Raw genomic sequence first — 24505 nt, forward strand, 5'->3', positions numbered from 1 at the left:
AATACAGCAATAAATTATAGGTCAGTGGTAGCCATGTTTGTTAATCAATCAATAATCATTTTTATCCATTTATCTACAGCACCTTCATTTTAAGAAACAAGCCAACAGTTCATAGATCATCTTTTGCTTTAATCAGCTAAGAGGTGTTAGGAATAAGATTTGATAATTAAATATGTCCACCAAACAGATACAAGTGTAAAAAAAATGATACTGAATATAATATACATGCCTATATATCTATGATAAGCAGTTTTTGAGAATTCCTAAACATATCTGATCAATCAGCCTCATTCTGTCAATACTCTTATTTGAAATAGTTTATTACTGTGTTCTACTGTATTTATTTAAAATGGAGTACTAATTTTGTAGAAAGACAACTAAGAAAAATATACATATTGACCTGTAATAAAAATAAAATGTAAATAAAATGAGTTCATAACTAGACTATCAAATATTAGAAAATATGAAGATCTTAAGTAGAAGCTAAAAGTAAAGAAAACTAAAAGTCCCAGCTCAGTAAGATTTTCAAATAAAATTATAACCAATTAGCAGTTTATTAAAACTTTAAAACAGTCACTAGCAGAGCTAGGAGGCGCTATATCAATTGACATATCCTGTCACTCATTGTCTCTGTCCTGCCAGTTAAATTATGCATTTACAATGAAAAATATAAAATGAATGGGAGGCAGGCTTAAATTATTGTTATTAGAAATATTATTATGCGTAGTAGTAATAATATGTATTTATTTTAATACATTTATTTATTTATTTATTTATTTATTCATTCATTCATTCATTCATTCATTCATTCATTCATTCATTTATTTGAATCATGCTTGGAAAAAGCCTTCAGCAAATAAATTGGTGTTTGTTTTTATTACATTCACTGAAGTTCAGCCAAACACTCTGAAGGTACATTATTCATTACTTAGGCTAAACCAAGATTAAAGATTAGCCGATAACGAGACAGCCATATGGTCATTGTTACTGGCTGTGTAAAAATAATCCAACCACTACTGCAGGATTTCTATCTAATCCACAGCCATTTTAATTCACAATTTTATACAAGCGAATTGGTCTTTAATTTTTTACTTAAAGCTGGTTTTGTAAAATTGGGACTGCTTTTATCTGATATTTTATTTGAAAATTAATTCGATTGTTATAGTTACAACAGGATTTTCATACGTATTATTCAACTTCTTTTGTTCTTCTAACATTACATGTTCAGTGGATATTTATGTGTATATAATTTCCATCATGGCGACACGTCTGAAACGTGTTATTTCGTGAGGGTTAATACCTGAATACATAAACTTAAGCGTCAGAGATACACGAGTGCGTTATTATTCTTCGCATACCACTCAGAAACATACACTCTTCTTTTTCTTTTCTGTTCTACAGTCTGCCCATCTTTTCAGAGCCGGTGGACCACTCCTTGCGGACAATCTCATTGGCCGCCTCTATCGGAAGGCCTTCAGCACCAATCATCTGCCCGCCGATGAACAACGCTGGCTGAGACAGAGACACGTTTTACAGACCTATATATTTCTCCGGTCATGAGTCAAAGGATATATTCTTTCTTCAGTGGAGGGATGGTTTTCTTAATACCTAGTATACGTATTTTGTAACGGGCAAAATACATTAAACATGGTGACGTTGTTATAAAGCAAGGTTGCACGGGAGTTTCCTTTATCTACAGTGTAGCCGGCATGATGTGTCAATACAGTAAGATACCTATAACGTTCTCAAACATTTTTTTTTCCTTAACAATCCTTTAATAACATATATTTATATATTACATTTTAATCCGAGAAACGTTCAATTTAAGCTTTAGTTTCTTTTTTGTATACACCGGGCGGAATTTGTGTCCATTTCCTGATCATGGTTGCAGGCGCTCTGATCCAGGAGCATCCGCGCCGCAGCGCCGCTCCGGAGGAGAGCGACACCGCGTCCTTCCACACGCCGGAGGAGAAGAGCGGGCCGGCCGCCGAGCACAGCCACTACATGAACCTGACCAACGGAGCGGTAGAAGTAACAGTGGTAGATACAAGAGCTTCCGAACAGGAGATCCCTCAGGATGAGGAACAGGCTATGCTTCCTGGGCATCCCAAATCACCCCAAACCAAACTTTACCTGCGGAGGTTTGCCGTTTTGGCAGTATTTTGCCTTTATTCCCTAGTCAATGCCTTCCAGTGGATCCAATACAGCATCATCACTAATATTTTTACCTTCTACTATGATGTGTCAAACGACAAGATTGACTGGCTGTCAATGGTCTATATGGTTGCATACGTGCCTTTAATTTTCCCAGCAACTTGGTTGTTGGATAAAAAAGGACTGAAGATCACTGCGCTACTGGGCGCCGGGTTGAACTGCGTGGGGGCGTGGGTTAAATGCGCCAGCGTGCGCCCCGACCTGTTCGGGGTGACCATGCTGGCGCAGATCATCTGCTCCGTGGCACAGGTGTTCATTCTGGGCCTGCCATCTAGAGTTGCCTCGGTGTGGTTTGGGCCCAGGGAAGTGTCCACTGCTTGCGCCACTGCAGTTTTAGGGAACCAGGTGGGTGTGCGACTGTCTGAAGTATAGATGTGTCCTGTTAGGTTCCGGTGCTTAACACTCGTGTTTCACAGGACCTTCTACAAGCTTGACGATTTATTTTAATTATTTGACATATGCTGTTTAGCCCTCGTCATAATCCAGCAGGAAATGTACAGTTTTATTTTATGGATGCAAAATAAGTAAGTTTTGCATGTACAATATATGTGTAGTAAGGTGTCATCTTGACACATTCTCAATTTACAGTTGCTATGATGCAGCACTATAATGAAGTTATCCTTTTTAGGAAAAACCTTAACATTATATGTTTCTGTCAGTCATTTAAATAAATGATGTGTGTGCGTATGTATACATATATATGTGTGTGTGTCTAAAAAAGTCTTAATGTTATTGCTTTACATTTGATCTAACATTTGACAATTCATTGTACTAATTTGAATTGCAACATTGGAGCTACATGGTAATTAGTTCTTATTAACACATTCATAGTTTTCAGTCAGAACTAGAAATGTGAAGTTAAATGCTCTTTTTATTTTTCTTTCTTTGGTGTATAATGTGTCCATTTTTTCCTCAGCTTGGCGTAGCTATTGGATTTTTGTTACCACCAGTCTTGGTTCCCAACACAGTGGGGGATAAAGAACAAATGGGCTACAATATCAGCATTATGTTTTATGGGACAGCGGTGATTTCTACCCTGCTGTTCTTATTAACAGTTATTGGTAAGTATTACAGATTTAGGTTTCTAAGACATGCAAGCAGCAGTGCAAAGAAAGGAGCTGTCAAAAATATATTCACACAGTTTTGAAAGCCTGTGATACCAGTTGTGGACAAGACCACCAAAATCAAATTAGTTTCCTACAGCATATTGGCAGCCTTTAAAGAGGTGCGAGATCCTTGTGTTACTGCTGAGGCTAGTGCAGACCTCCTACGACACATTTGACCAGTGGTTTTCAAACCGTTCCTGGAGTACCCCCTTGCCCTGCTGGTTTTCAACTGGGGTCTTAATTGCTTAATTTAATCCTTAATTGGCCTAACAAAGCAATATACCATTAAATTAATTAATTAAGACCTAGGTTGGAACAAAAACCAGCAGGGCAGGGGGAAATCCAGGACCAGTTTGAAAACCCCTCCATTTGACTATCAAAGCAGACAGTCTGCATGTCATGCAAACAGCCCTTCCTGCTCCCTGTTTGTATACATTTCCATGAACGGACTGAATCTTCTTCTTTGCCATTTAATCTTGGTCCTCAACTGACGTGAGAAAAGAGTAAGCTCTCCTAGTATTCTAGGATTGAGCGTAGCTGTTTTTTCGCTCCCTCAGGGTAGCCTTGAGTGCTTGAACTTGGCTCTGCTGGTTGCAGTGTGATAATATCAGCCTCAGCACTCTCTTCAGAGGTCAGAGCAGCATGGTGTATGTACACTCTGTACACCCAATGCATGGTGCAATAGAGTGTTCAGCAGAGTGCTCCATGGTGTGCCATACACGCCCGTGGTCCACAGCGCCAGGAAGCACAAGAACAGCCTTCATTCAGTGCTGCAAAAGGCCTTGGTTATTGTGTGCTGTTCAGTGTAAAGCTTACAGCGGTGAGACCTCCACAAATGGTTTGGTGTGGCTAGTGGGATAAGTGTCCACACCAGCCGGTGCTGACTGCTGCACACACAAAAAGTAAAAAAGAAGAAAGTAAAGTTTCTTAACAAACAAGCTTCTTGCTGGTGCCCCCAGGAGATGACCCGGGTAGGGCGTTGGTTGCTTTCCCGGCTCTGAGTATCTAGATACTAGTCTCCTCCTAGCAACTCATCAGTGGCTTTGGGAGTCTGCCTGTCGTTCAGCCCTTTGTCTTCACTTATCCCACCCAGAGACAGGCGTCCCTGGGATCGCCACCATGCATGAGCACGGGCAGGCACCCCCAAACCTGAGAGCTCTCAAATTGCCCCACTCACACTCAGCACTGCTGGGTGGTCAGTTGGCTACTGCCTACAATTCCAAATCCGGCCCCCTCCCTTTTGGGGTGAGGCGTGGATGCAAGAGAAGGACCCACTGCAGGGTGAGGTACTTTGCTTCTGAATATAGTGGTGATCCACAGGTTCACCACAAAAGATTTGATGTATGACAGAAAAATTGTAACTTTAAGTTTTCATTGAAGTACACTTTAATCTTTCCTAAATATAAAGTGTTTATCTAGGCTCTGGACTGACTTTTGAGAAGAATGCAGGATTGTCTGGATCTCTCTAGTTTTTCTCCCAATGGGATTTGCAAATGCTTTGAACCAATATTACAATATTCTAACAATAGTATTCTCTGAAATGTAAGTTTTATTTAACATCATACAATTTTTTTATTGTGATTATGACTACAAAAGACAATCATTAGTGTCCTTTCTCAGTGTTATACATACTTGTTATCAAATATATTGGGGCACCTGCTCAATCCAACTGTAATTCTCTGAAATTCTCTCAACCTAAACACATTCAAATGCTGTGGGATGAATTTGACAGGAGAGTGAACAAGAAAAGTGTAGCCAGCATAAATATACTATGGGAAATAATTGGCACTGAGCAAAATGTTGATGTACTGCATATGTTGTGTGACAGAATGTCATAGAGCATGTGAGCTTCAATTGCTGAAAAGGTAGGTCATTTTCATGTGAAATGTCAGCAAAATGTCACTTCTGTTCCAGTTGCTTTTGCAATAAGGAATGTATTGTTTCATAGTCTTGCTTTATTTGTTGTGTTTATCAGTTGGTTGAATAATGTGGACTACATATTTAATGATATGTTTATTTTCTTGTTTGACAGTGATTAAAGATAAGCCTCCACTTCCACCAAGCCAGGCCCAAGCTACTCTTCCTGACTGCCCTCCTGAAGAATACTCCTACAAGCGGTCTATAGTCAACCTTTTCAGTAGCTGTCCTTTTCTGCTTCTACTCATAAGCTATGGTGAGTCAACCCTGGTCCTGACGAGTCCCAGAGAAGCAGGTCCTATAGGTTACCCTTAATCATTTTAATAAGATTTACAAACATTTAATTCTGATCACTTAAGCTGGTGTTCTGGTACAAAATAATTTGGAACAAAAACCCAAATAGCCTTCAATGCCTGCTCTCATTCTCTACTGGTATTCCCCTGTTCACCACTGCCTGTGATTTGCCATTAAACAGTTAACACTATCGAACATTTGAAGCATTATGTCCATACAATTTAAATTGTAGTATAAAATAGTGTTTGGTTGGTTTGTGTATTTTATTTTTGTGGCTAGATATTTTATCTTTTGTACGGTAAACATATGCTGAATACTAGAATGTTTAATAACGCGTTTACCATTGAAAAAAACAGTCACTGGATTAACATTAACACTGTTCTTGCTTTGCATAACCTGTTTTAGGTATAATGACAGGCTCTTTTTATTCAGTATCAACGTTACTGAATCAGATGATCATAGCACACTATGAGGTATGTAGAAGGCTACTTAAAAAATTACATTTTACAGTCTTGTGTTCAGACATGCTTTTGGAGCAGTCAGTTAACAAAAGCTCCTCATATATCATCTAATCCTTTTTCTTGGGTGTCTATTTTTTGCTTTGCTATATCTCACTGACCTACTGAAATTAAATATCTGCATGTTATTCATATTACCTTGTTTTGGGAAGTGTTTTGGTCACATGGCAGCTACTTGAGAATGTATTAAGATTTGTATAGAAAATGTGCCCTGAAGGCAGCTGAACAGATACACACTATGTATTCCCTTCAGTGTAGTTCAAACAGAAATAACTTAATGTCATGGGACTCTCTCACATTACAATTAGAATAATAGAACATTTGTCTTCTATATACAGACAGTTTCATAGCAGACAATGTAAGAACAGAAACTGTTGTTACTGAATAGCACGATGCTTAAATATGCAGTTGCTAAGCTGAAAGACAAACCACTTTGCGTATTGTCTGGGTGCTCTACGTTCCAAGTCTGAACTGTCAGTGAGTTTTACATCATTGTGAGTTCGTAGAAAATTCAGCTTAGATCTTCTTTAATCCACCAGACAAAGAATGACGCATGCCTAGTTATTCAGATTCTTCAGCTTCTCTGGTCTGTGTGAAACTTCACGAATGATTCACATTTTTAAGCCACATTTCAAGGCTGTTTTGTGATGTACCTCCATTGTGCCCGAGTAGTCAAAAGGTATAAAAAAGTACACTGAGTTTCTTATTAGAAGCTAAGTATTTTAGGACAGCATGTGTGCTGTGTTTCTTGACGGTAGTGCTTTCAAGATCCGCCCCTTTTCACCTTTTCTAATATTTTCCCCACAAATCTTTGTTTTATTTTGAAAAGGTTTGCCAGTTGTGTAAATTTGCTTTCCCTCTGTGAAAGTAGAGGGGAAAATTGGATCCCATTGCTGTGTGCATCAGCTCGTCTTATTTAAACAGCATTTCTTTGAGCTATTCTAAGACACATCACTTTGCATGAGCCCTATTTTGGGCTGTGAGCATGTACTCTGACTCTGCCCATCACACCTGCTTGCTTGCACTAATATGCCCATTTCATGTAGGGTGAGGAGGTGAATGCTGGGAGGATTGGTTTAACTCTGGTATTGGCCGGAATGGTGGGCTCCATCATCTGTGGTTTATGGCTGGATTACACTAAAACTTACAAGTATGTACCATTTTACTAATTTCTTAACAAGGCATCTGATTCCTACTGTTTTCCCTAAACCAATGGACAGTGGTAATGGAAAGAGACCTAATGGTATTTTGTGCAAGTGAACAACATGTTGGAGAATCCTGGTGCAATCTGATTAGAAGGATGTTTCACTCTTCATGTTATTTGGGGTCTATAAGATGCCAGTATCTGAAACTGTTCAGAGGTCGAGGGCTGACCACTACTGTTGAGCAGGAGGGGTTCTGCCATAGTGGCGCGGCCACATCGATTACTGTCATACTTCACTTTTTAGAAGCACTAACCCCCCTCAAGGAGCTTACAGTATGTTTCTTGAGCTCTGTATATAAATGACAATAAATCAATTTAATTGTTATGAGCTCCTAATACAGTTAAGAATTTTTTATACGATTTGGAAAGATTATTTACACATGGGGAAGTAATTATCTCAATTAAACAATTAAAAGAGAAGGGGGATCATTGGCCCAGCACTTGTGAGATGAGGTCATATATGCTGTTCCAAACTCCAAAACAGAGACCAAATGACAAATTATGTATTCAGTTTGTGCTTTATGCCAACAGCTATGGAATATACTTGCAAACTCTGTTTTTATTATATCAATGGAATTTGAAGCACTATAATCTGCACCTTTCAGCTCATATTTACAAAAAGCTATTGTATTTTTGATATTCATAATAGGCCAGATTTTCTCCCCACAATGCCTGAACATTGTTAATTCTGCTGTGGATAATTAGACCTAAAATGTTAAACATAATGATTAAAACAAATGTTTGCTGTACAGTATTTAGGTCTACAAAAATGTATTTAAGACTAAAATAATGCACATCATTCTGGTTTAACTTCAACTTATTTATGATAAAAATAGGAAGTGTCTACTTATTCTCAGTACTTTATATATTCAATAGAAATAGTTAATTCCACAAAATGCATAAACTATGAATAGTCAGTTGTAGGGCTGGATTAAATCAAAACTTTGACCCACTGCTAATAGAACACTACATAGCTATACAACATAACGGTTACATTTATGATTAGAAGAAACTGCCATCTTACTAAAAATGAAGCTGCAACTGAATACAGTTCTGTAGTTTTCTATTAGCGGATGGGTCACAATTTTGATTTAATCTGGCCCTTAGTTTGACAAACAATCCTGAACGTTTCCTCTTTAATCCTTTAATTTGGATAGACAAAGACTGTGAAATACATTGATATCTTTTAAGCAATGCGAGTCATTTCTGTAATTTGTTTTTCAGACAGACCACCTTGTTGGTTTACATTCTTTCTTTCGTCGGCATGCTGGTGTTCACCTTCACTCTGAACCTGGATAAGCTCATTGTGGTGTTTTTCACAGCGGGAGTCTTGGGGTAAGGCTGCCTGCGATACTGCTTGTTGTGAAAACACATCTGCATTACATTTCGACATTTCAACATGCTGCTTATAAGTGACTTTTCTACCATGAAAGAGATTTGTATTGCCACTTTTTAAAAAACACTCAGTTACAAATAATTTTGATGTAGGAATCCTTAGAACTTTTTAAGTCAGTTATTGTATTAATTGTCTTCTGCATCTAAGAGACTTACTGGTAATACAGTATTCAAAGAGGCAGTGCCTGTTTTATAAGATTTTAGAGTTAGTGCTAATCAAGGTCTGTAAAACTAGCTGATAAAATTTAGCTTTCATATTTCCTCATAATTTATGGGGTTGCACCTATTATTGTTATTGTATAGTGTGCCCGTTTGTTGTGCTACAGTTGTGGGCTATTCCTGTACTGTCATATCAGAACAAAAATTCTAACAGTGGTTTCAAATTTAGCAAAAGTGTGTTCAAAATTGCCTTTCTGCAAGCCACACGCTTCTCTAGTAAAGAATATATTTAAAGATAATAAAAACACATGTAGACTTTCCGTGTTATTTAGTTTCTAGAGAAGGAAACTAGTGCTACTTTTAATAGTCTTTCTGAAAATTAGTTTTTAATAAGGTAACATTCCCTTGAAGTGGAATTAAGTTCACAAATCTGCAAATTCCAGGCAGGGCTTCAAGCAAAAGATTGTTCTTCCTGAGAAAAGATTAAAATGGTTTTCTGCTACTGGCCTAAATCAACACATTCGGAGTATTAGGCAATTGATACACCCGATATATTCCATTGTTTGTAACAACCCGCTAATGGCAGCAGTTTGGGAATTGGGGGTAGGACTGCCAGGTTGTTGACGCTCTATAAATATTGTGCAAAGTCACCTTATTAAATTGTGTATCAAAGTTTGGAGACTCTCTTTTTGCACTCAGTACATAAGTAAATGGACAGGGATGTGAGCATTGTATAAAAATACTTTTCAAATCTGGCTACAGTTCTCTCAGTCTAATTGTCTTCTCTTGAAAAACCCAGGATGTAACACACTGAGCCTCTGACTTTTATGGCTTCTTGATTTGTAGGTTCTTCATGACTGGCTACCTGCCATTGGGATTTGAGTTTGGTGTGGAAATCACATACCCAGAGTCAGAAGGGACGTCCTCTGGCATTCTGAATGCCTTTGCACAGGTAACTGTGGAAACCTCCTTGAAAAAAGTGAACAGAATCAAACAACCATAACTGGAAGAGTATTATCCTCAGTCAATAAACTAAACAGCAAAGCTGGCGTGCATAGCTGACAACTTGTTACCTGTGTCAGGAATATAAAAGACAAATTAATTTAAAATCCACCTTGTCCTTTAAATATCAATCCCCACTTAGGTGGAGTTAATACTAATACTACTACTACTACTACTACTACTACTACTAATAATAATAATAATAATATAAGCCTATGATATCCCTGAATAAATTAATATATTTTGTTTATTTCTTGGTAGGAATAATAATAAATGACACACCTTACTCTAAGCTGGAGAGAATACTGTATAAATGCAGTTACTCAGGATGCCCAAAAAAGCGCAGAATTCATCTATTATTATTATTATTATTATTATTATTATTATTATTGAAGGATGAGGGAGGAGATGCATCTGCTAAAAAAAAATGTGTTAATCAAATGCCATACTCATGGAAACCCCTTCTTTATACCTAGGGCTGTGCAATATGACGATATATATCGTATGACGATAGAAAAACGTCTATTGTTTCATATTATGCTATATCGTGGTGTCGCAAATTGCAATCTTTATGGCAGTATTTTACGTCATTAGGACGCTATGAGTTCTTCCCGGTTCTTCCACACGTGCAGAAATGTGCATCAGAAACACCGACAGACATGGAGGAGAGTGAACTGACACACAATAACCACAATAACAAAAAGAAACTTTAATGCGCAAGCGCACACGTTGCACCCTGCTCTCGTCGCCGGGCTAAACTTGATCTGCAAGCACCCCCCACCCCCGCTAATTTAGATTGATATAATTTGTATAAAATTAATAATAACGTTTGTTTGCATTTTAATAAATTGGAAAGCAATGCAAACACATGCAGGATGTATAATTTTCTTTTTATTAAGATGGTGAAGTGGTTCAACAGTTGTATTATTATTATTAATAATAATAATAATAATATTATAACAATTTTGTATTAACAACGTGCTGTACCAGTAAGCAGAATTGAAACGCGACAGTCAGTGAAGAAATGTCCCTGTCTAGCAGTTGTTAAATGCGCCACTATAAACCCGGATGTGGTAAATCTTCCTGAATCTATATAGCACATGTGTTGTGTGATTACTATTACTTGTGTTATTGTTGTTATGTGACAGTAAATCATAATGTGTATATTTATATACAGTGAGGGACCTTAATGTGCTTCTTCTTGAGCCACTCCTTTGTTGCCTTGGCTGTGTGTTTTGGGTCATTGTCATGCTGGAATACCCATCCACGACCCATTTTCAATGCCCTGGCTGAGGGAAGGAGGTTCTCACCCAAGATTTGACGGTACATGGCCCCGTCCATCGTCCCTTTAATGCGGTGCAGTTGTCCTGTCCCCTTAGCAGAAAAACACCCCCAAAGCATAATGTTTCCACCTCCATGTTTGACGGTGGGGATGGTGTTCTTGGGGTCATTCCTCCTCCTCCAAACACGGCGAGTTGAGTTGATGCCAAAGTGCTCGATTTTGATCTCATCTGACCACAACACTTTCACCCAGTTCTCCTCTGAATCATTCAGATGTTCATTGGCAAACTTCGGACGGGCCTGCACACGTGCTTTCTTGAGCAGGGGGACCTTGCGGGCGCTGCAGGATTTCAGTCCTTCAAGGCGTAGTGTGTTACCAATTGTTTTCTTGGTGACTATGGTCCCAGCTGCCTTGAGATCATTAACAAGATCCTCCCGTGTAGTTCTGGGCTGATTCCTCACTGTTCTCATGATCATTGAAACTCCACGAAGTGAGATCTTGCATGGAGCCCCAGACCGAGGGAGACTGACAGTTATTTTGTGTTTCTTCCATTTGCAAATAATCGCACCAACTGTTGTCACCTTCTCACCAAGCTGCTTGGCGATGGTCTTGTAGCCCATTCCAGCCTTGTGTAGGTCTACAATCTTGTCCCTGACATCCTTGGACAGCTCTTTGGTCTTGGCCATGGTGGAGAGTTTGGAATCTGATTGATTGATTGCTTCTGTGGACAGGTGTCTTTTATACAGGTAACGAGCTGAGATTAGGAGCACTCCCTTTAAGAGAGTGCTCCTAATCTCAGCTCGATACCTGTTTAAAAGACACCTGGGAGCCAAAAATCTTGCTGATTGATAGGGGATCAAATACTTATTTCCCTCATTAACATACAAATCAATGTATAACTTTTTTGAAATGCATTTTTCTGGATTTTTTTGTTGTTATTCTGTCTCTCACTGTTAAAATACACCTACCATTAAAATTATAGACTGATAATTTCTTTGTCAGTGGGCAAACGTACAAAATCAGCAGGGATCAAATACTTTTTTCCCCTCACTGTATGTGCTCTGAGGAAGATAAGTCAAAACGCGTAAACAATATAATGTTCACTTTTTCTCTAATAAATAATTTTTGAGACATCGGTGAATGTGGACCGTTTTTAGACGGGAGCTGCTGTCCATCCTTCCTTGACCAGATAATTGTTCTATATAAAATCCCTGGGATAAGGCACCCCGCATTTAAGATTTATTAAAACTATTGTAACGCGAGCTATTTTTAAATGTGTGTGTGTGTGTGTGTGTGTGTGTGTATGTGTATATATATATATATATATATATATATATATAATATATAATATCCCATAACAACATAACATACGTAATAGTAATCACACAACACTTGCGCTGTAATGTGTTGCATTCTGCATATATTTACCATGACAGCCTGCATGTAGTATTTGTTAGTTTTGTTTATTGAAGGATTAACGAAATACTTGTAGTTTGAATGTCTTTGGTCTTATTTTGTGACTTGATTGGATAAAAAAAAAAAAATATATATATATATATATATATATATAATCTCGAGATATATATCGTGTATCGCCCAAATTTCTAAAAATATCGACTTTCTTCTCCTTCCAGATATTCGGGATCATTTTCACCTTAATTCAAGGGAAGCTCACAACAGTCTACAACCCTCTTATTGGAAACATTTTCCTGTGTGCCTGGATTTTAATAGGCATGATTTTAACAGGTGGGTAGACATTATAGACAGGTATATGTTGCCTAGGAGTTAGTTTTGTCACACAGACTTGGGCGCATGCAAATCTTTTCAGTTCACTTGCATTCTCTTCATTGGCTTCTTATGAAAGTGGAGGTGAAGAGCAACAGACAAAGGAATTATTTGAACTTCTGAATGCATTCAAAAAGTTTGAATAAATGAGTTGACATGCCTCTGCAATGTGCAACTGTGAACAGTCATGTTTTAATTTAGTAATTTCTGTGTGCTTATTTTCCAGCCTTCATAAAATCGGAATTGAAGAGAAACAATGTCAACATGGGGATTACCAATAAAGCTCTTCAAGCGGTAAGTCACATGTGGTTTACTCGCTAAACACAGAGTCGAGGCATTTTAAGGTAGCGCCATGGCATTCCCTATCCTGTTTATGTTGCATATGAATTGAACTAAAAGACACAGGAAGTAGTTAAATGGAATGTTCATCTCTGGAAGGTCTATAAATCACCTATAAAACATACACGTATATACACTCTATGGTGTGTACTTTTATATAGTGACACCTGTGAAGGGAGTTGTTAATGTGAGAAGGGTGATTTACTGATATGACTTTCTAATAATTTGCTTTTTATAGTGTCTCCTGAATTCTGTGGTATCCATTGAAGGTGTGGAAGTGCAAAACAAATGATGAAGTCTTACGTGGTTGGATGTGTTGGGTGGTTAACAGGTTCACATGAACACATTTACAAAATAACATTTATTTCTAAGCAGATGCCTTAAAAAAACGAAAGCGTGCTCTGGCTGAGAATCCAAGACAACAGCACTAGTATCTTTATTAAAGTTCAAGTTAATAAAAGGTGGCATTTTTAAACAGAAAAAATATTTGGTCATTATCACTCTGTCACCCTTTCACTGTGAAGCTCCATCTGAAAACACCTGTCACATTCACAACAGCAATAGCTTTTGAAGCACATTTGAAAGAGGGCCTGAGGGTGGTCAATTAAAAAGAAGCCAAGGCAAGCTCAATCAGTACAAACTGAGGGACATTCCCTTATGATGAGGTTTGTGTTTTGCAGCCTTTTTCTCCCCACTCCAATCTTCTGTACATTTTTTTTACCTCCAAGGTTCCTACAGAGAGTCCAACTGACCAACCAGCCAATGGGATCATTGCAAATTCATCTCCAGGCACCCCTGATGAAACGTCAATGTGACACCTGGAAGACACAAGAAGTGTTACCATGACATTCCTACAAACAAAATGCTGCAGAGGTTACTTGAAAGTGTCTAATGTATTGTTTTTATGTATGTACAGTGAGTGAAAAAAGTATTTCATCCCTGCTGATTTTGTACATTTGCCCACTGACAAAGAAATGATCAGTCTATAATTTTAATGGTAGGTGTATTTTAACAGTGAGAGACAGAATAACAACAAAAAAATCCAGAAAAAAACGCATTTCAAAAAAGTTATAAATTGATTTGCATGTTAATGAAGGAAATAAGTATTTGACCCCTGCGACTTAGTACTTGGTGGCAAAACCCTTGTTGGCAATCGCAGAGGTCAGACGTTTCTTGTAGTTGGCCACCAGGTTTGCACACATCTCAGGAGGGATTTTGTCCCACTCCTCTTTGCAGATCCTCTCCAAGTCATTAAGGTTTCGAGGATGACGTTTGGCAACTCGAACCTTCAGCTCCCTCCATAGATTTTCTATGGGATTAAGGTCTGGAGACTGGCTAGGCCACTCCAGGACCTTAATGTGCTTCTTCTTGAGCCACTCCTTTGTTGCCTTGGCTGTGTGTTTTGGGTCATTGTCATGCTGGAATACCCATCCACGACCCATTTTCAATGCCCTGGCTGAGGGAAGGAGGTTCTCACCCAAGATTTGACGGTACATGGCTCCGTCCATCGTCCCTTTGATGCGGTGCAGTTGTCCTGTCCCCTTAGCAGAAATACACCCCCAAAGCATAATGTTTCCACCTCCATGTTTGACGGTGGGGATGGTGTTCTTGGGGTCATTCCTCCTCCTCCAAACACAGCGAGTTGAGTTGATGCCAAAGAGCTCGATTTTGGTCTCATCTGACCACAACACTTTCACCCAGTTCTCCTCTGAATCATTCAGATGTTCATTGGCAAACTTCAGACGGGCCTGCACATGTGCTTTCTTGAGCAGGGGGACCTTGCGGGCGCTGCAGGATTTCAGTCCTTCACGGCGTAGTGTGTTACCAATTGTTTTCTTGGTGACTATGGTCCCAGCTGCCTTGAGATCATTAACAAGATCCTCCCGTGTAGTTCTGGGCTGATTCCTCACCGTTCTCATGATCATTGAAACTCCACGAGGTGAGATCTTGCATGGAGCCCCAGACCGAGGGAGACTGACAGTTATTTTGTGTTTCTTCCATTTGCAAATAATCGCACCAACTGTTTTCACCTTCTCACCAAGCTGCTTGGCGATGGTCTTGTAGCCCATTCCAGCCTTGTGTAGGTCTACAATCTTGTCCTTGACATCCTTGGACAGCTCTTTGGTCTTGGCCATGGTGGAGCGTTTGGAATCTGATTGATTGATTGCTTCTGTGGACAGGTGTCTTTTATATAGGTAACGAGCTGAGATTAGGAGCACTCCCTTTAAGAGAGTGATCCTATTCTCAGCTCGTTACCTGTTTAAAAGACACCTGGGAGCCAGAAATCTTGCTGATTGATAGGGGATCAAATACTTATTTCCCTCATTAACATGCAAATCAATGTATAACTTTTTTGAAATACGTTTTTCTGGATTTTTTTGTTGTTATTATGTCTCTCACTGTTAAAATACACCTACCATTAAAATTATAGACTGATCATTTCTTTGTCAGTGGGCAAGCGTACATCAAATACTTTTTTACCTCACTGTATCTGTTATGTCCACATCACACAGAACAATCCAGCAGCTATATTCCTGAATGAGAGTGTTTGGGATAAGAAGAGAGGGTCAGTTCAGGCTTCTGGTCACAATCAATCAAAAGTCACCTCTCCTGTGTTTCGTTCTGCTTTGTAAAACACTCCTGTCTTCATATGGGCATATCTGTGCTTATTTATTTATTTAGTATATTGAACATTAGCTCTGTTACCAGAAATAGATACGTGATGGGATAGGTAGAAGGGAGGCAAACTGAAAAATATACCTACCAAAATTAATAAGCTATTTGTAATAGGCAGAACAGATAGCTGTTCACTTGCTCACTTACAAAGCATCTTAATTATTCATAGAAAGAAACCAATTTGTAAATGAAATGAGTATTAGTCTTGTCATACTGTGGCAATTTCTTGACAAACAATTAACATTCCTTTGTTTAAAACAATGTGTGACTTTCAAACCCATGGAAAAACATCATGTTCAACAAACGTTTTACAATTGTATTTATTGTCAGTACTTTCATGTTGGCACTGTTTTTTTTTTTAGCTTCCCAAAGATTGAAAAGCAATTGGAATGGTTACTGCTGGACTGAAGGTTTTTAAAGGCCAGGAAAGAAAATGTATATCTTTAGTAAGTTCTGGATTAGTGTAAATATCTAATTTATTAATATTACTGAGCTTAACCTAAATTTAAAGTATGGAATTCCAATATTTGTACTTGAAATACTGACACATCTAAGATAATTCAATATTTGTTTCTAATTTTATTGTTTTAAAAGTGTTTTTTCATCATAGGTGGCACAAATCTACCTTTAAAGCTTCTGTAATCAAAATTGTAATTATCATCTTACTGGTAACTGATAGAAGAAATTATGAATCAACAGAAGGAAGAATTCACAATATATCGCATATATAGAATCTGATTTATTGGGTTCAAGTTGTACAGAGAGGATAGGTGTACTCTGTGAAAGTTATGAAAGTTAGAAAACATTTAGGTAAATTCCAAAGGGGCATTTTAAAATTATTTGTATTTATTTATTTATTTATATTATTTTTTTTATCATTAAAGTTTTTATCTTCAATTAAGTGATACACTTGTTCATTTGTAAAAAGCAGGAATGTACACAATATATCCATTGTGTAGCAAATTTGAGACATTTAAAACTGCAGACTCTTGTACAAAAGCATTTGTATGTTAATATTGTTTCAGCATAAGCTGAACTATATAAAAAAAGAAGCACATATGAAATGTCTACTGTTGCCTATATACCATATGTTTACACGAGGGTCTTTAAACCTGGAATGGCTCAATCTGCTATGCAATGGGAGTTTTATTCTGATTCCTGAAATGTGACAACTGTTTTGTGACAGGACACACTACAGCCTGTCAATAACAAGAATGGCAGATAAGTCTAATTATGTAACTTCAGAAATGAGACAGGCAAAGGAAAAGGTATATGTTTATATAAGGTATATGTCTGCTATACTAAATTACTTGATGAATGTATCTGAGTAATACTGTTTTATTGACTCTGAACACGTCGGCTATAGCATTGCCTTTTTTATATTGTAAAAACTGTCTTGAATAAGAGACTAGCTAAATCTCGAGCCTGTGCAACATCACTCTTCCCAAATTATATTATAATGCTCAGGCTGTTCCATGTCATTTGTCTTGTGGGAACTATTGTGTCTGTATCAACCTAACTTCCTTCCTGTGGTACAAATATAAAAGTGGACTTCTTAAAAAACAAACTTCTTACATTCTTGATTTCATAGAGGCTGGGGATTGATAATATATAAGATTCTTGAAGAAAGATGGATTTTCTTTCAGTCCTTTTTTAAAAATAAATACATATGAGTAGTATAGCAGTGTACTGTTAAGTCATTCCAAACATCTGTTAATGAATCTTCCTCATAGTGACAGCAATATGTTCAAATTTAAAGAAAGTTTCATTGAACTGCAGGAGTTGTAGTCTCTGCTGCCAGTTTTTCTTTCCCTAAAAAAGGGATCTCAAACCCAGTTGATAGCCACAGTATACGCTTTTGTGTTTATTCCAACTGGAGCTCTCAGTTACATTATTAACTTTAGTTATTTTATCAATTGGACCTAAACAACATTATTTACAGTTTTTTTTTTAATTGCACACATAGGTTAAAAGTTTATTTTGCTAAGGCACATGACCCATTATATGATTTTCAACAGTAAACAGTAGAGATATATAATACATCTAGTGAACCAATGAATCGCATCCATTAAGTTACTGGTTGTTTAGTTTGGAACAAAAGACAGTAGAGCCCTGCCCTACACCACCAAGCTCAGGACTATTCCTACCCTATTGGCAAGAAGAGAAGGAGTGTTAGGGACCAGGCTAATTTTCTAGATTGTATTGCCCTGAAAGTTACATTAAAACAATTCTGTGGATATGCCTAAACAATAAAATAAATCTGATTCAAGACCATGGTGAAAATGCACCTTTACTATGTAAAATTGCTGATATTTAAAATGACCCATAATTTTACTTCTGACCTTTCTTGAAAGTAACCAAACAATAGGACCTCCAAGCACATGTACCTGCTCTCACACACAAACTAATTGCGCTTGTTTCCCAACCCTGACATCTTGTGGTTTTATATTAAAATGACAGGGACAAAGGGTAAACCTCAAAATTCCTTTATCAATGCTTTTTAAGACCTTTTTAAGACCTCAACAAATATAATTTAAGAACCAAAAAAATTCTAAACAATGAAAAGATGAAAACAGCCAGACATTAACGTCTGTAGCTTGCTAACATAATGTAAACGTAAAACTTATATTAATGGCGGAGTCTCTCACTGTCTAATACTAAGTTAACCCTCAGAGGATTTTTCCCCGTTTTTACCACTTTTACATTCTGGCTGATAAACAATATGCATTTGCTTATAAACCACAAAGTGTTCTATATCTATTTTTTTCAGAACAGCCTCTGCTAAATGCATTTTTCATGTATTATGTACTTATAAGACAGTATTTGAGTGAACAATGTGCAATAAAAAAAATAACAATTCATTTTTTTATTATTATTGATTTGACACCCCACACAGTAATAGTGAACAGTTTAGACACTTAGAACATGCTCTTCAAAGCCTTAGGTATTGAAATATGCATTGCATTTCAATAAACTATATACATAACACTGAAATAATGCACCATTTTTGCAAACTGACCCAGGAGAACATTGAGATCCTATTTTCCCTGAGTTATTCAGGTCCCTCAGACATGCCACTTAGCACAGCTGGGCCTCTCCAGGAAGTGGCAGAGGGGCACCTGGCATGCCAGGGGGTCTTGTTATATATTCTGCTGACCTCACAATTTTGATCAACTTCTGTTTTCAATTGCTGAAAAAAAAAAAAAACGAATTGTTTATTTTTTACTTTATTGCACATTGTCCACATATATATATATATATATATATATATATATATATATACTGTATTATACGTACATAATACATGCATACATGCATAGCTGAAGCTGTTCTGAATCCACAGATAGCACATATATAGCAGTAGCATCTATAATAACTGAGACATGAGCTGAAATGTATAAGCCCCTCTCTCGCTCTCACGGCCGGTGTTCTCTCACTGCGCTTCCCTATCAGGATGAGCTGCCCGGTATCTGAAAACAATGGGCTGCCGGTTGAAATGAGCTGCCCCGACTGAAAATATTAAGCAGCTCATCCTGTCAGACATAAAGGACCTGTCTGAATGCGCTACCAGCTATCAACACTATTACTGTATTAGAAGCTTTCAAACCCCATGTAGCTCCTCATGTCATCAAGGCGTAAATAGCAAATTGGTCACTATGAAATAACACGCTCAAAATCATTTTAAATGTACATAATTATTACCAACACATTTATGGGCGTGTTCACTGCGCACGCGTACTTTCGCTAGGCAGCTCATTCAGAGAAGTAGCTCAGTTTGTCAGAACACCGGCTCTCCCCCTCCTCCCCCCTCTCTGGCGCTGCTCGGTCTGTAACCCGACACTGATCACCTGTTGAGACAGGGTGTTTTTGATTGGCTGGTAAAGGCAGATCTCCATGGCACATGACACACACATTGACATCCTTTCCATTGGTCAACTCCAGCCCCATGTGCTGCACTACAAATTGAATTTCTAAAACCAGGAAGTATGCAATGTAAACACACCGCACATGGCTCTTTTCAGCAGAATCTCAACTATAATATAGTATAATAATTAATACTTTGTAATTGATGCTCGAATTTTGTGCGTATGCGCCTAAGTCGTCCTTTAATCAAACAAATACACACTAATTAGACAATTTATGACCTTAATTTCACAGATTTTAAGACTTTTTAAGGAGCCGCGGGAACCCTGCCACAATACATTCACACACTTCGGTGAGGCTGGGAAGCTCCCCCAGGTTTCAGATAGGTCATTAAAGAATTAAACTAAAGTTTTATCTGCTGAATGTATTTAAAAATTATAAAACAAATCTCCTGCTCATATTTCAGTGTGCTGCACTCAGACACATAGTTATGGAGGGAGATCACTGTCAAAAAGATGAATATGCATAAAAATAATTTGTACTTGTACATGCAAATCACAAATTACATATTTGTGAGTTACCACACATATATTTGTGAGCTGAATAGAGCGTTAAATCACTGTCAAAAATACGTCACAAAGGTCACAGGCCGATGAATTGTGAATTGTGGAACAATCGATGAGGATTTAACAGCACATGTGTTCAGCTACTGAAAGCCTGTGTTGTGACAAGCTAAAAAAATCTGCTCAAACCAGCTTAAATTACAAGATGGTCTAAGCTGGTTTAAGATGGGCAATGCTTGTCTATTGCTGGTCCAAGCTGGTTTGATGCTGGTTAAGCTGGTAAATGAGAATACTGATGCTGGGAGACCATCTTAGACCAGCTTAAATTCCAAGATGGTCTAAGATGGTTTATGATGGGCAATGCTGGTCTAGTGCTGGTCCAAGTTGGTTTAGCTGGTTTGATGATGGTAAAGCTGTAAAGTGAGAATATGATATTGGGAGACCAGCATAGCCAAACTGGAAATTGGATGGTCATTTGAAAGACCAGTTTAGTCAAGCTGGTTGGTTGACCATGTAACCTGGCTATGCTGGTTAAGTGACCAGCTAAACTGGCAATGATCTGATCTTGCTGGTAGGCAAGGTGGAAATTAGTGTTACATTATTAAATTGCATGAATTTATCTAATTAAATTATAATCTGCTATTATTATTCTCCACAATCTTTAAAAGCCTAATTCCCTGTGTTATATCTTATGGATTTTTTTTTTTTTTTTGGGGGGGGGGGGGGGGTTGTTATGCAATTTCACATAAATCTCCAATATTGGAGATATATATTTTTGTATTCAATGTTCCTTGACCACAGAAGCGTACAACAGCACTCCTTGTTCTTAGCCTCTCCCATCATTAATGGAGAGCTGCCTTTTATACCTTGAGTCTACACTCTAAATTGTGCTGGGTTATAATTTTAACCCAATCATTGGGTTATGTGTGTTGGGTTATTTACTTCTCTATTTACTGGGTTATTTATTTTAACCAATCACCATCACCTCCAGCTTAGGCGCACGCATTAGAATAAAGAGCATTTCAAGTATCTAAGAAGCAGTTCATGAAGAAAGAAGCCGTTTAAAGATAGTACAGGTAAGTTATATTATTTTATTTTTAAATGTAGGCTATTATATTTTTAAAAATAAATAATTAAACGTTATATACAGCCGGGTGACAAATACAAATGAGTGGAGGAACATAACGAATGCAGATACCTCCAACTAGGTGTACTGCATGATACAATTAAGCAATTAACATCATAGCATGCTCTCAGTAGGGTGATCAGACGTCTCGGTTTGCCCGGGACAGTCCCGTATTTTCAGTCCGTTTTCAGGTGTCCGACTTATTAAGAAAAAAAGAAAAAAACAAACAAACATGTTTTGTCCTGTATTTTCACTTGGTCCTGTTTTTTGACTGGTCCGACCTACTGCCCATTCGAATGTGACAGGTTATCGTGATTTGCCACGTCTGTCAGTCTCAAGGTCCCTTATTGTGTAGTCTGCCTGTGATCCGGTCACATTTTAATTCTGCCAAGCGCAAGCACCTGTGCGCGCAAATTGTAACAAGTGTGTTGCAATATATTATAGCTAACATTAGCTGCAATGACCAATGTCTAAAAAACGAACATGTAGATATTAAAAAAAAAAAAAAGTTGCTTTCAGGTGATAGCAAAGTTGTGTGTCACTTTTTTTTCAGTTGCCCACGGAGGACGGGGTGACATTACCCAGCATATCCACACTAAAAAGCACAAAGCACACTGAAAAAAGTAAGTGTGCGGCTCCAACTGTACAGGACAGACTTTCGGAAGCTGATGCAATTCATACAAGTGAAGGACTTTTTGCTTATCACTCCGTGGTGCATGGACATAGTTTTCGATCTAGTGACTGCGCTGCAAAATTATTCAACAAAGGTTATGATCCAAAGTTTAGCTGTGGACGTACACAATCCGATGCCATCATTTGCAACATGCTGGCTCCTTTGTCCGAAGAAGAATTGCAAAGTGACCTGGATAAATGATATTTTGTTTCACTATCTGTTGACGCCTCAAATCACAAGGACATCAACTTATTCCCCGTGTTGTGCGTTACTTTAGACCAGATTCCGGCATTAACGTGAAAATTGTAGAAGTGTCCTCTATACCGGAGGAAACATCGGAATTACAGACGGACCATCTGGTTGAATTAATCGAAAAGTATTTTCTTGGCGATAAGCTAATTGGACTTTGTGCGGACAATACAAACACAAACTTTGGCGGTGCAAAGCGGGCAGGAAAAAACAAGGTCTGCAGGTAAGGAGGTGTTGGGCATAAGCTGTGTTGCGCACATTATCCACAATTGTCTACCAGCAGCAGCGGATTGCCTTCCGATTGACTTGGAGTGTTTTGAAGTGAAAGTGTAAAAATACTTTCATATCTATAAGTGGAGCAGTTTAAAGATGTCTGTCATTTTGTTCATCAGGAGTATTCAAAATTACTACAACACGGCAGCACACGTTTTTTCTCCCTTGGCCCAGCTCTTGAGAGAATATTGCTCTTATTTGATGGACTGATATTTTCTATCTCAAGAAAAGTGCCCAACAATTTTGAAAAAAAAAAAACTACCTGTTTTCAACGACCTGTGCACTAAACTGTGGATTACCTTTGCAACAAAGCAAACTGCTACATTTAACCGAGCAGTTGAGGTAGTAGAGCAGGACAACATATCTGCCACTGAGGTTGCACTGCACATTAAGAATTTAAAAGAACTGTTGCATGCCAGACTCAGTGAGGTATTTGTCCCATCTGACGTAAAAGCACAATTAGATGAGCTTGTTGACGCTGATGAAGTAAAGGTTGAAGACTTTTATTGTGCGGTGTGAAACTTCTATTCGACTGCACTGGATTACCTTCATAACTGGAGTCTTTCGTTTGAGGGCACTGACAAACTTGAGTGGGCCTTGCTGAAAAAGGTTCCAGACTGGGGTTACATTCAAAGCAGTCTTGCAGCTTTCCACTCAAGAATTCCCACTCTCAGTCAAATTGATGAGAACACCCTCTTTGACGAATGGAATAACGCCAAGGAAATAATCAGCCGCAGTGTCCCTGACTGGGACTCACAGAAGACGGCCAATTCTGAGAGGTGGACAGAGATTTTCCACGAGCTTGACAGAAGGACAGAGTTTTCAGTCACTCCCCAAGGCAGTGGAGTTTGTCCTCTGTCTGCCTGGAACGTCAGCTTTGGTTGAACGGGTATTTTCACTGATGAACGCTATATGGACACCAGAAAACTCCCAACTCGCTGTAACAACCATCAAGGCAATGTTATTTCGAGTAAATTTTGGATTAAAGTGCACAGTTTTCTATGACTACCTCATTAAAGACAATCGGACTCTGAGAAAGATTGCCTCAAGTGAAAAGTACAACAGGCCACCGGACTCCACACCCCCCCAAATCAAGAGGCCTAATTCTGTTATGTTATTACAGTTGTTGCTGTGTACACCTGAAACGCAGGCTGTGTTAATTTTTCATAGCATAATGTGTTCATGTTATCTGGAGTGCAAATTCTCGTTTGTTGTTGTTATAATCCAATTCATTCATTTGTCACATATGTAATTTTATGATAGTAAAGCTTTTACAGTTGAAACGGTTCAACTTTGCCTTTTTCAGAGAGACACTTAATGGGTTGTTCTGAGTGAAACGCTCTTTTGTTGCTTCAATCCAATTAATTCTGTACAAACGCAATATACTATATTTGTGTATTTGAAAATACAAATTGCGTTGTGTGTAGGTGGTGGGTGGTGTGTGCAGGGGGTCATAGTCTGACTGTCCCGTATTTCACCCTGTTGAATCTGGTCACCCTAGCTCTGAGGCATGCATAAAAATGCTGAGCAGGCCCAGGTGACCTCGATTTTGGATCTAGATGGCAAGAGGAAAGGATCTAAGTAACTTTGAAAGAGGGGTCATTATTGGGGCATGAATGGCAGGAGCTTCAGTCACACAGACTGCTCAACTGACTAGTGTGTCAATAGGAACAGTGACTTTTAGATCCATGGGAAAGACTTCAGAAAATAGGGTTGTAAATTGTGGTCGAAAGCACACATTCGATGACTGTGATGTTTGTGCATTACTGCGATATGTAAGGAAAAACAGAAGAGCACCTCTTTCCCAGGTGAATGAGAATGTCAAAATAGGACGTTATCAGACTGTGTCAGCAAGAACAGTCCGTC

The 24505-nt window shown here is 38.3% G+C and overlaps 1 protein-coding gene across 1 annotated transcript; it reads left to right on the forward strand.

Moving 5' to 3' along the window:
- The first annotated feature begins 1203 nt into the window (after positions 1–1203).
- On the forward strand, positions 1204–14208 carry flvcr1 (FLVCR choline and heme transporter 1). Its single transcript, XM_066704819.1, has 11 exons — positions 1204–1725; positions 1892–2559; positions 3131–3275; positions 5353–5493; positions 5937–6004; positions 7096–7199; positions 8478–8588; positions 9654–9759; positions 12726–12837; positions 13103–13170; positions 13944–14208. Exons 1-11 carry the CDS (start codon positions 1710–1712, stop codon positions 14028–14030), a joined length of 1626 nt encoding a protein of 541 aa, XP_066560916.1. The 5' UTR covers positions 1204–1709; the 3' UTR covers positions 14031–14208.
- Positions 14209–24505: the final 10297 nt, after the last annotated feature.

The sequence above is a fragment of the Amia ocellicauda genome, chromosome 1, assembly GCF_036373705.1.
Source record: "Amia ocellicauda isolate fAmiCal2 chromosome 1, fAmiCal2.hap1, whole genome shotgun sequence".
In the NCBI taxonomy this organism is placed as follows: Eukaryota; Metazoa; Chordata; class Actinopteri; order Amiiformes; family Amiidae; genus Amia; species Amia ocellicauda.

Bases quoted from the DNA above. Each gene is read 5' to 3' on its own strand.
- flvcr1 (XM_066704819.1), top strand. The intron at 3,276-5,352 runs GTAAGTATTACA...CTTGTTTGACAG, and splicing joins GTTCTTATTAACAGTTATTG to TGATTAAAGATAAGCCTCCA. The intron at 8,589-9,653 runs GTAAGGCTGCCT...CTTGATTTGTAG, and splicing joins TTCACAGCGGGAGTCTTGGG to GTTCTTCATGACTGGCTACC.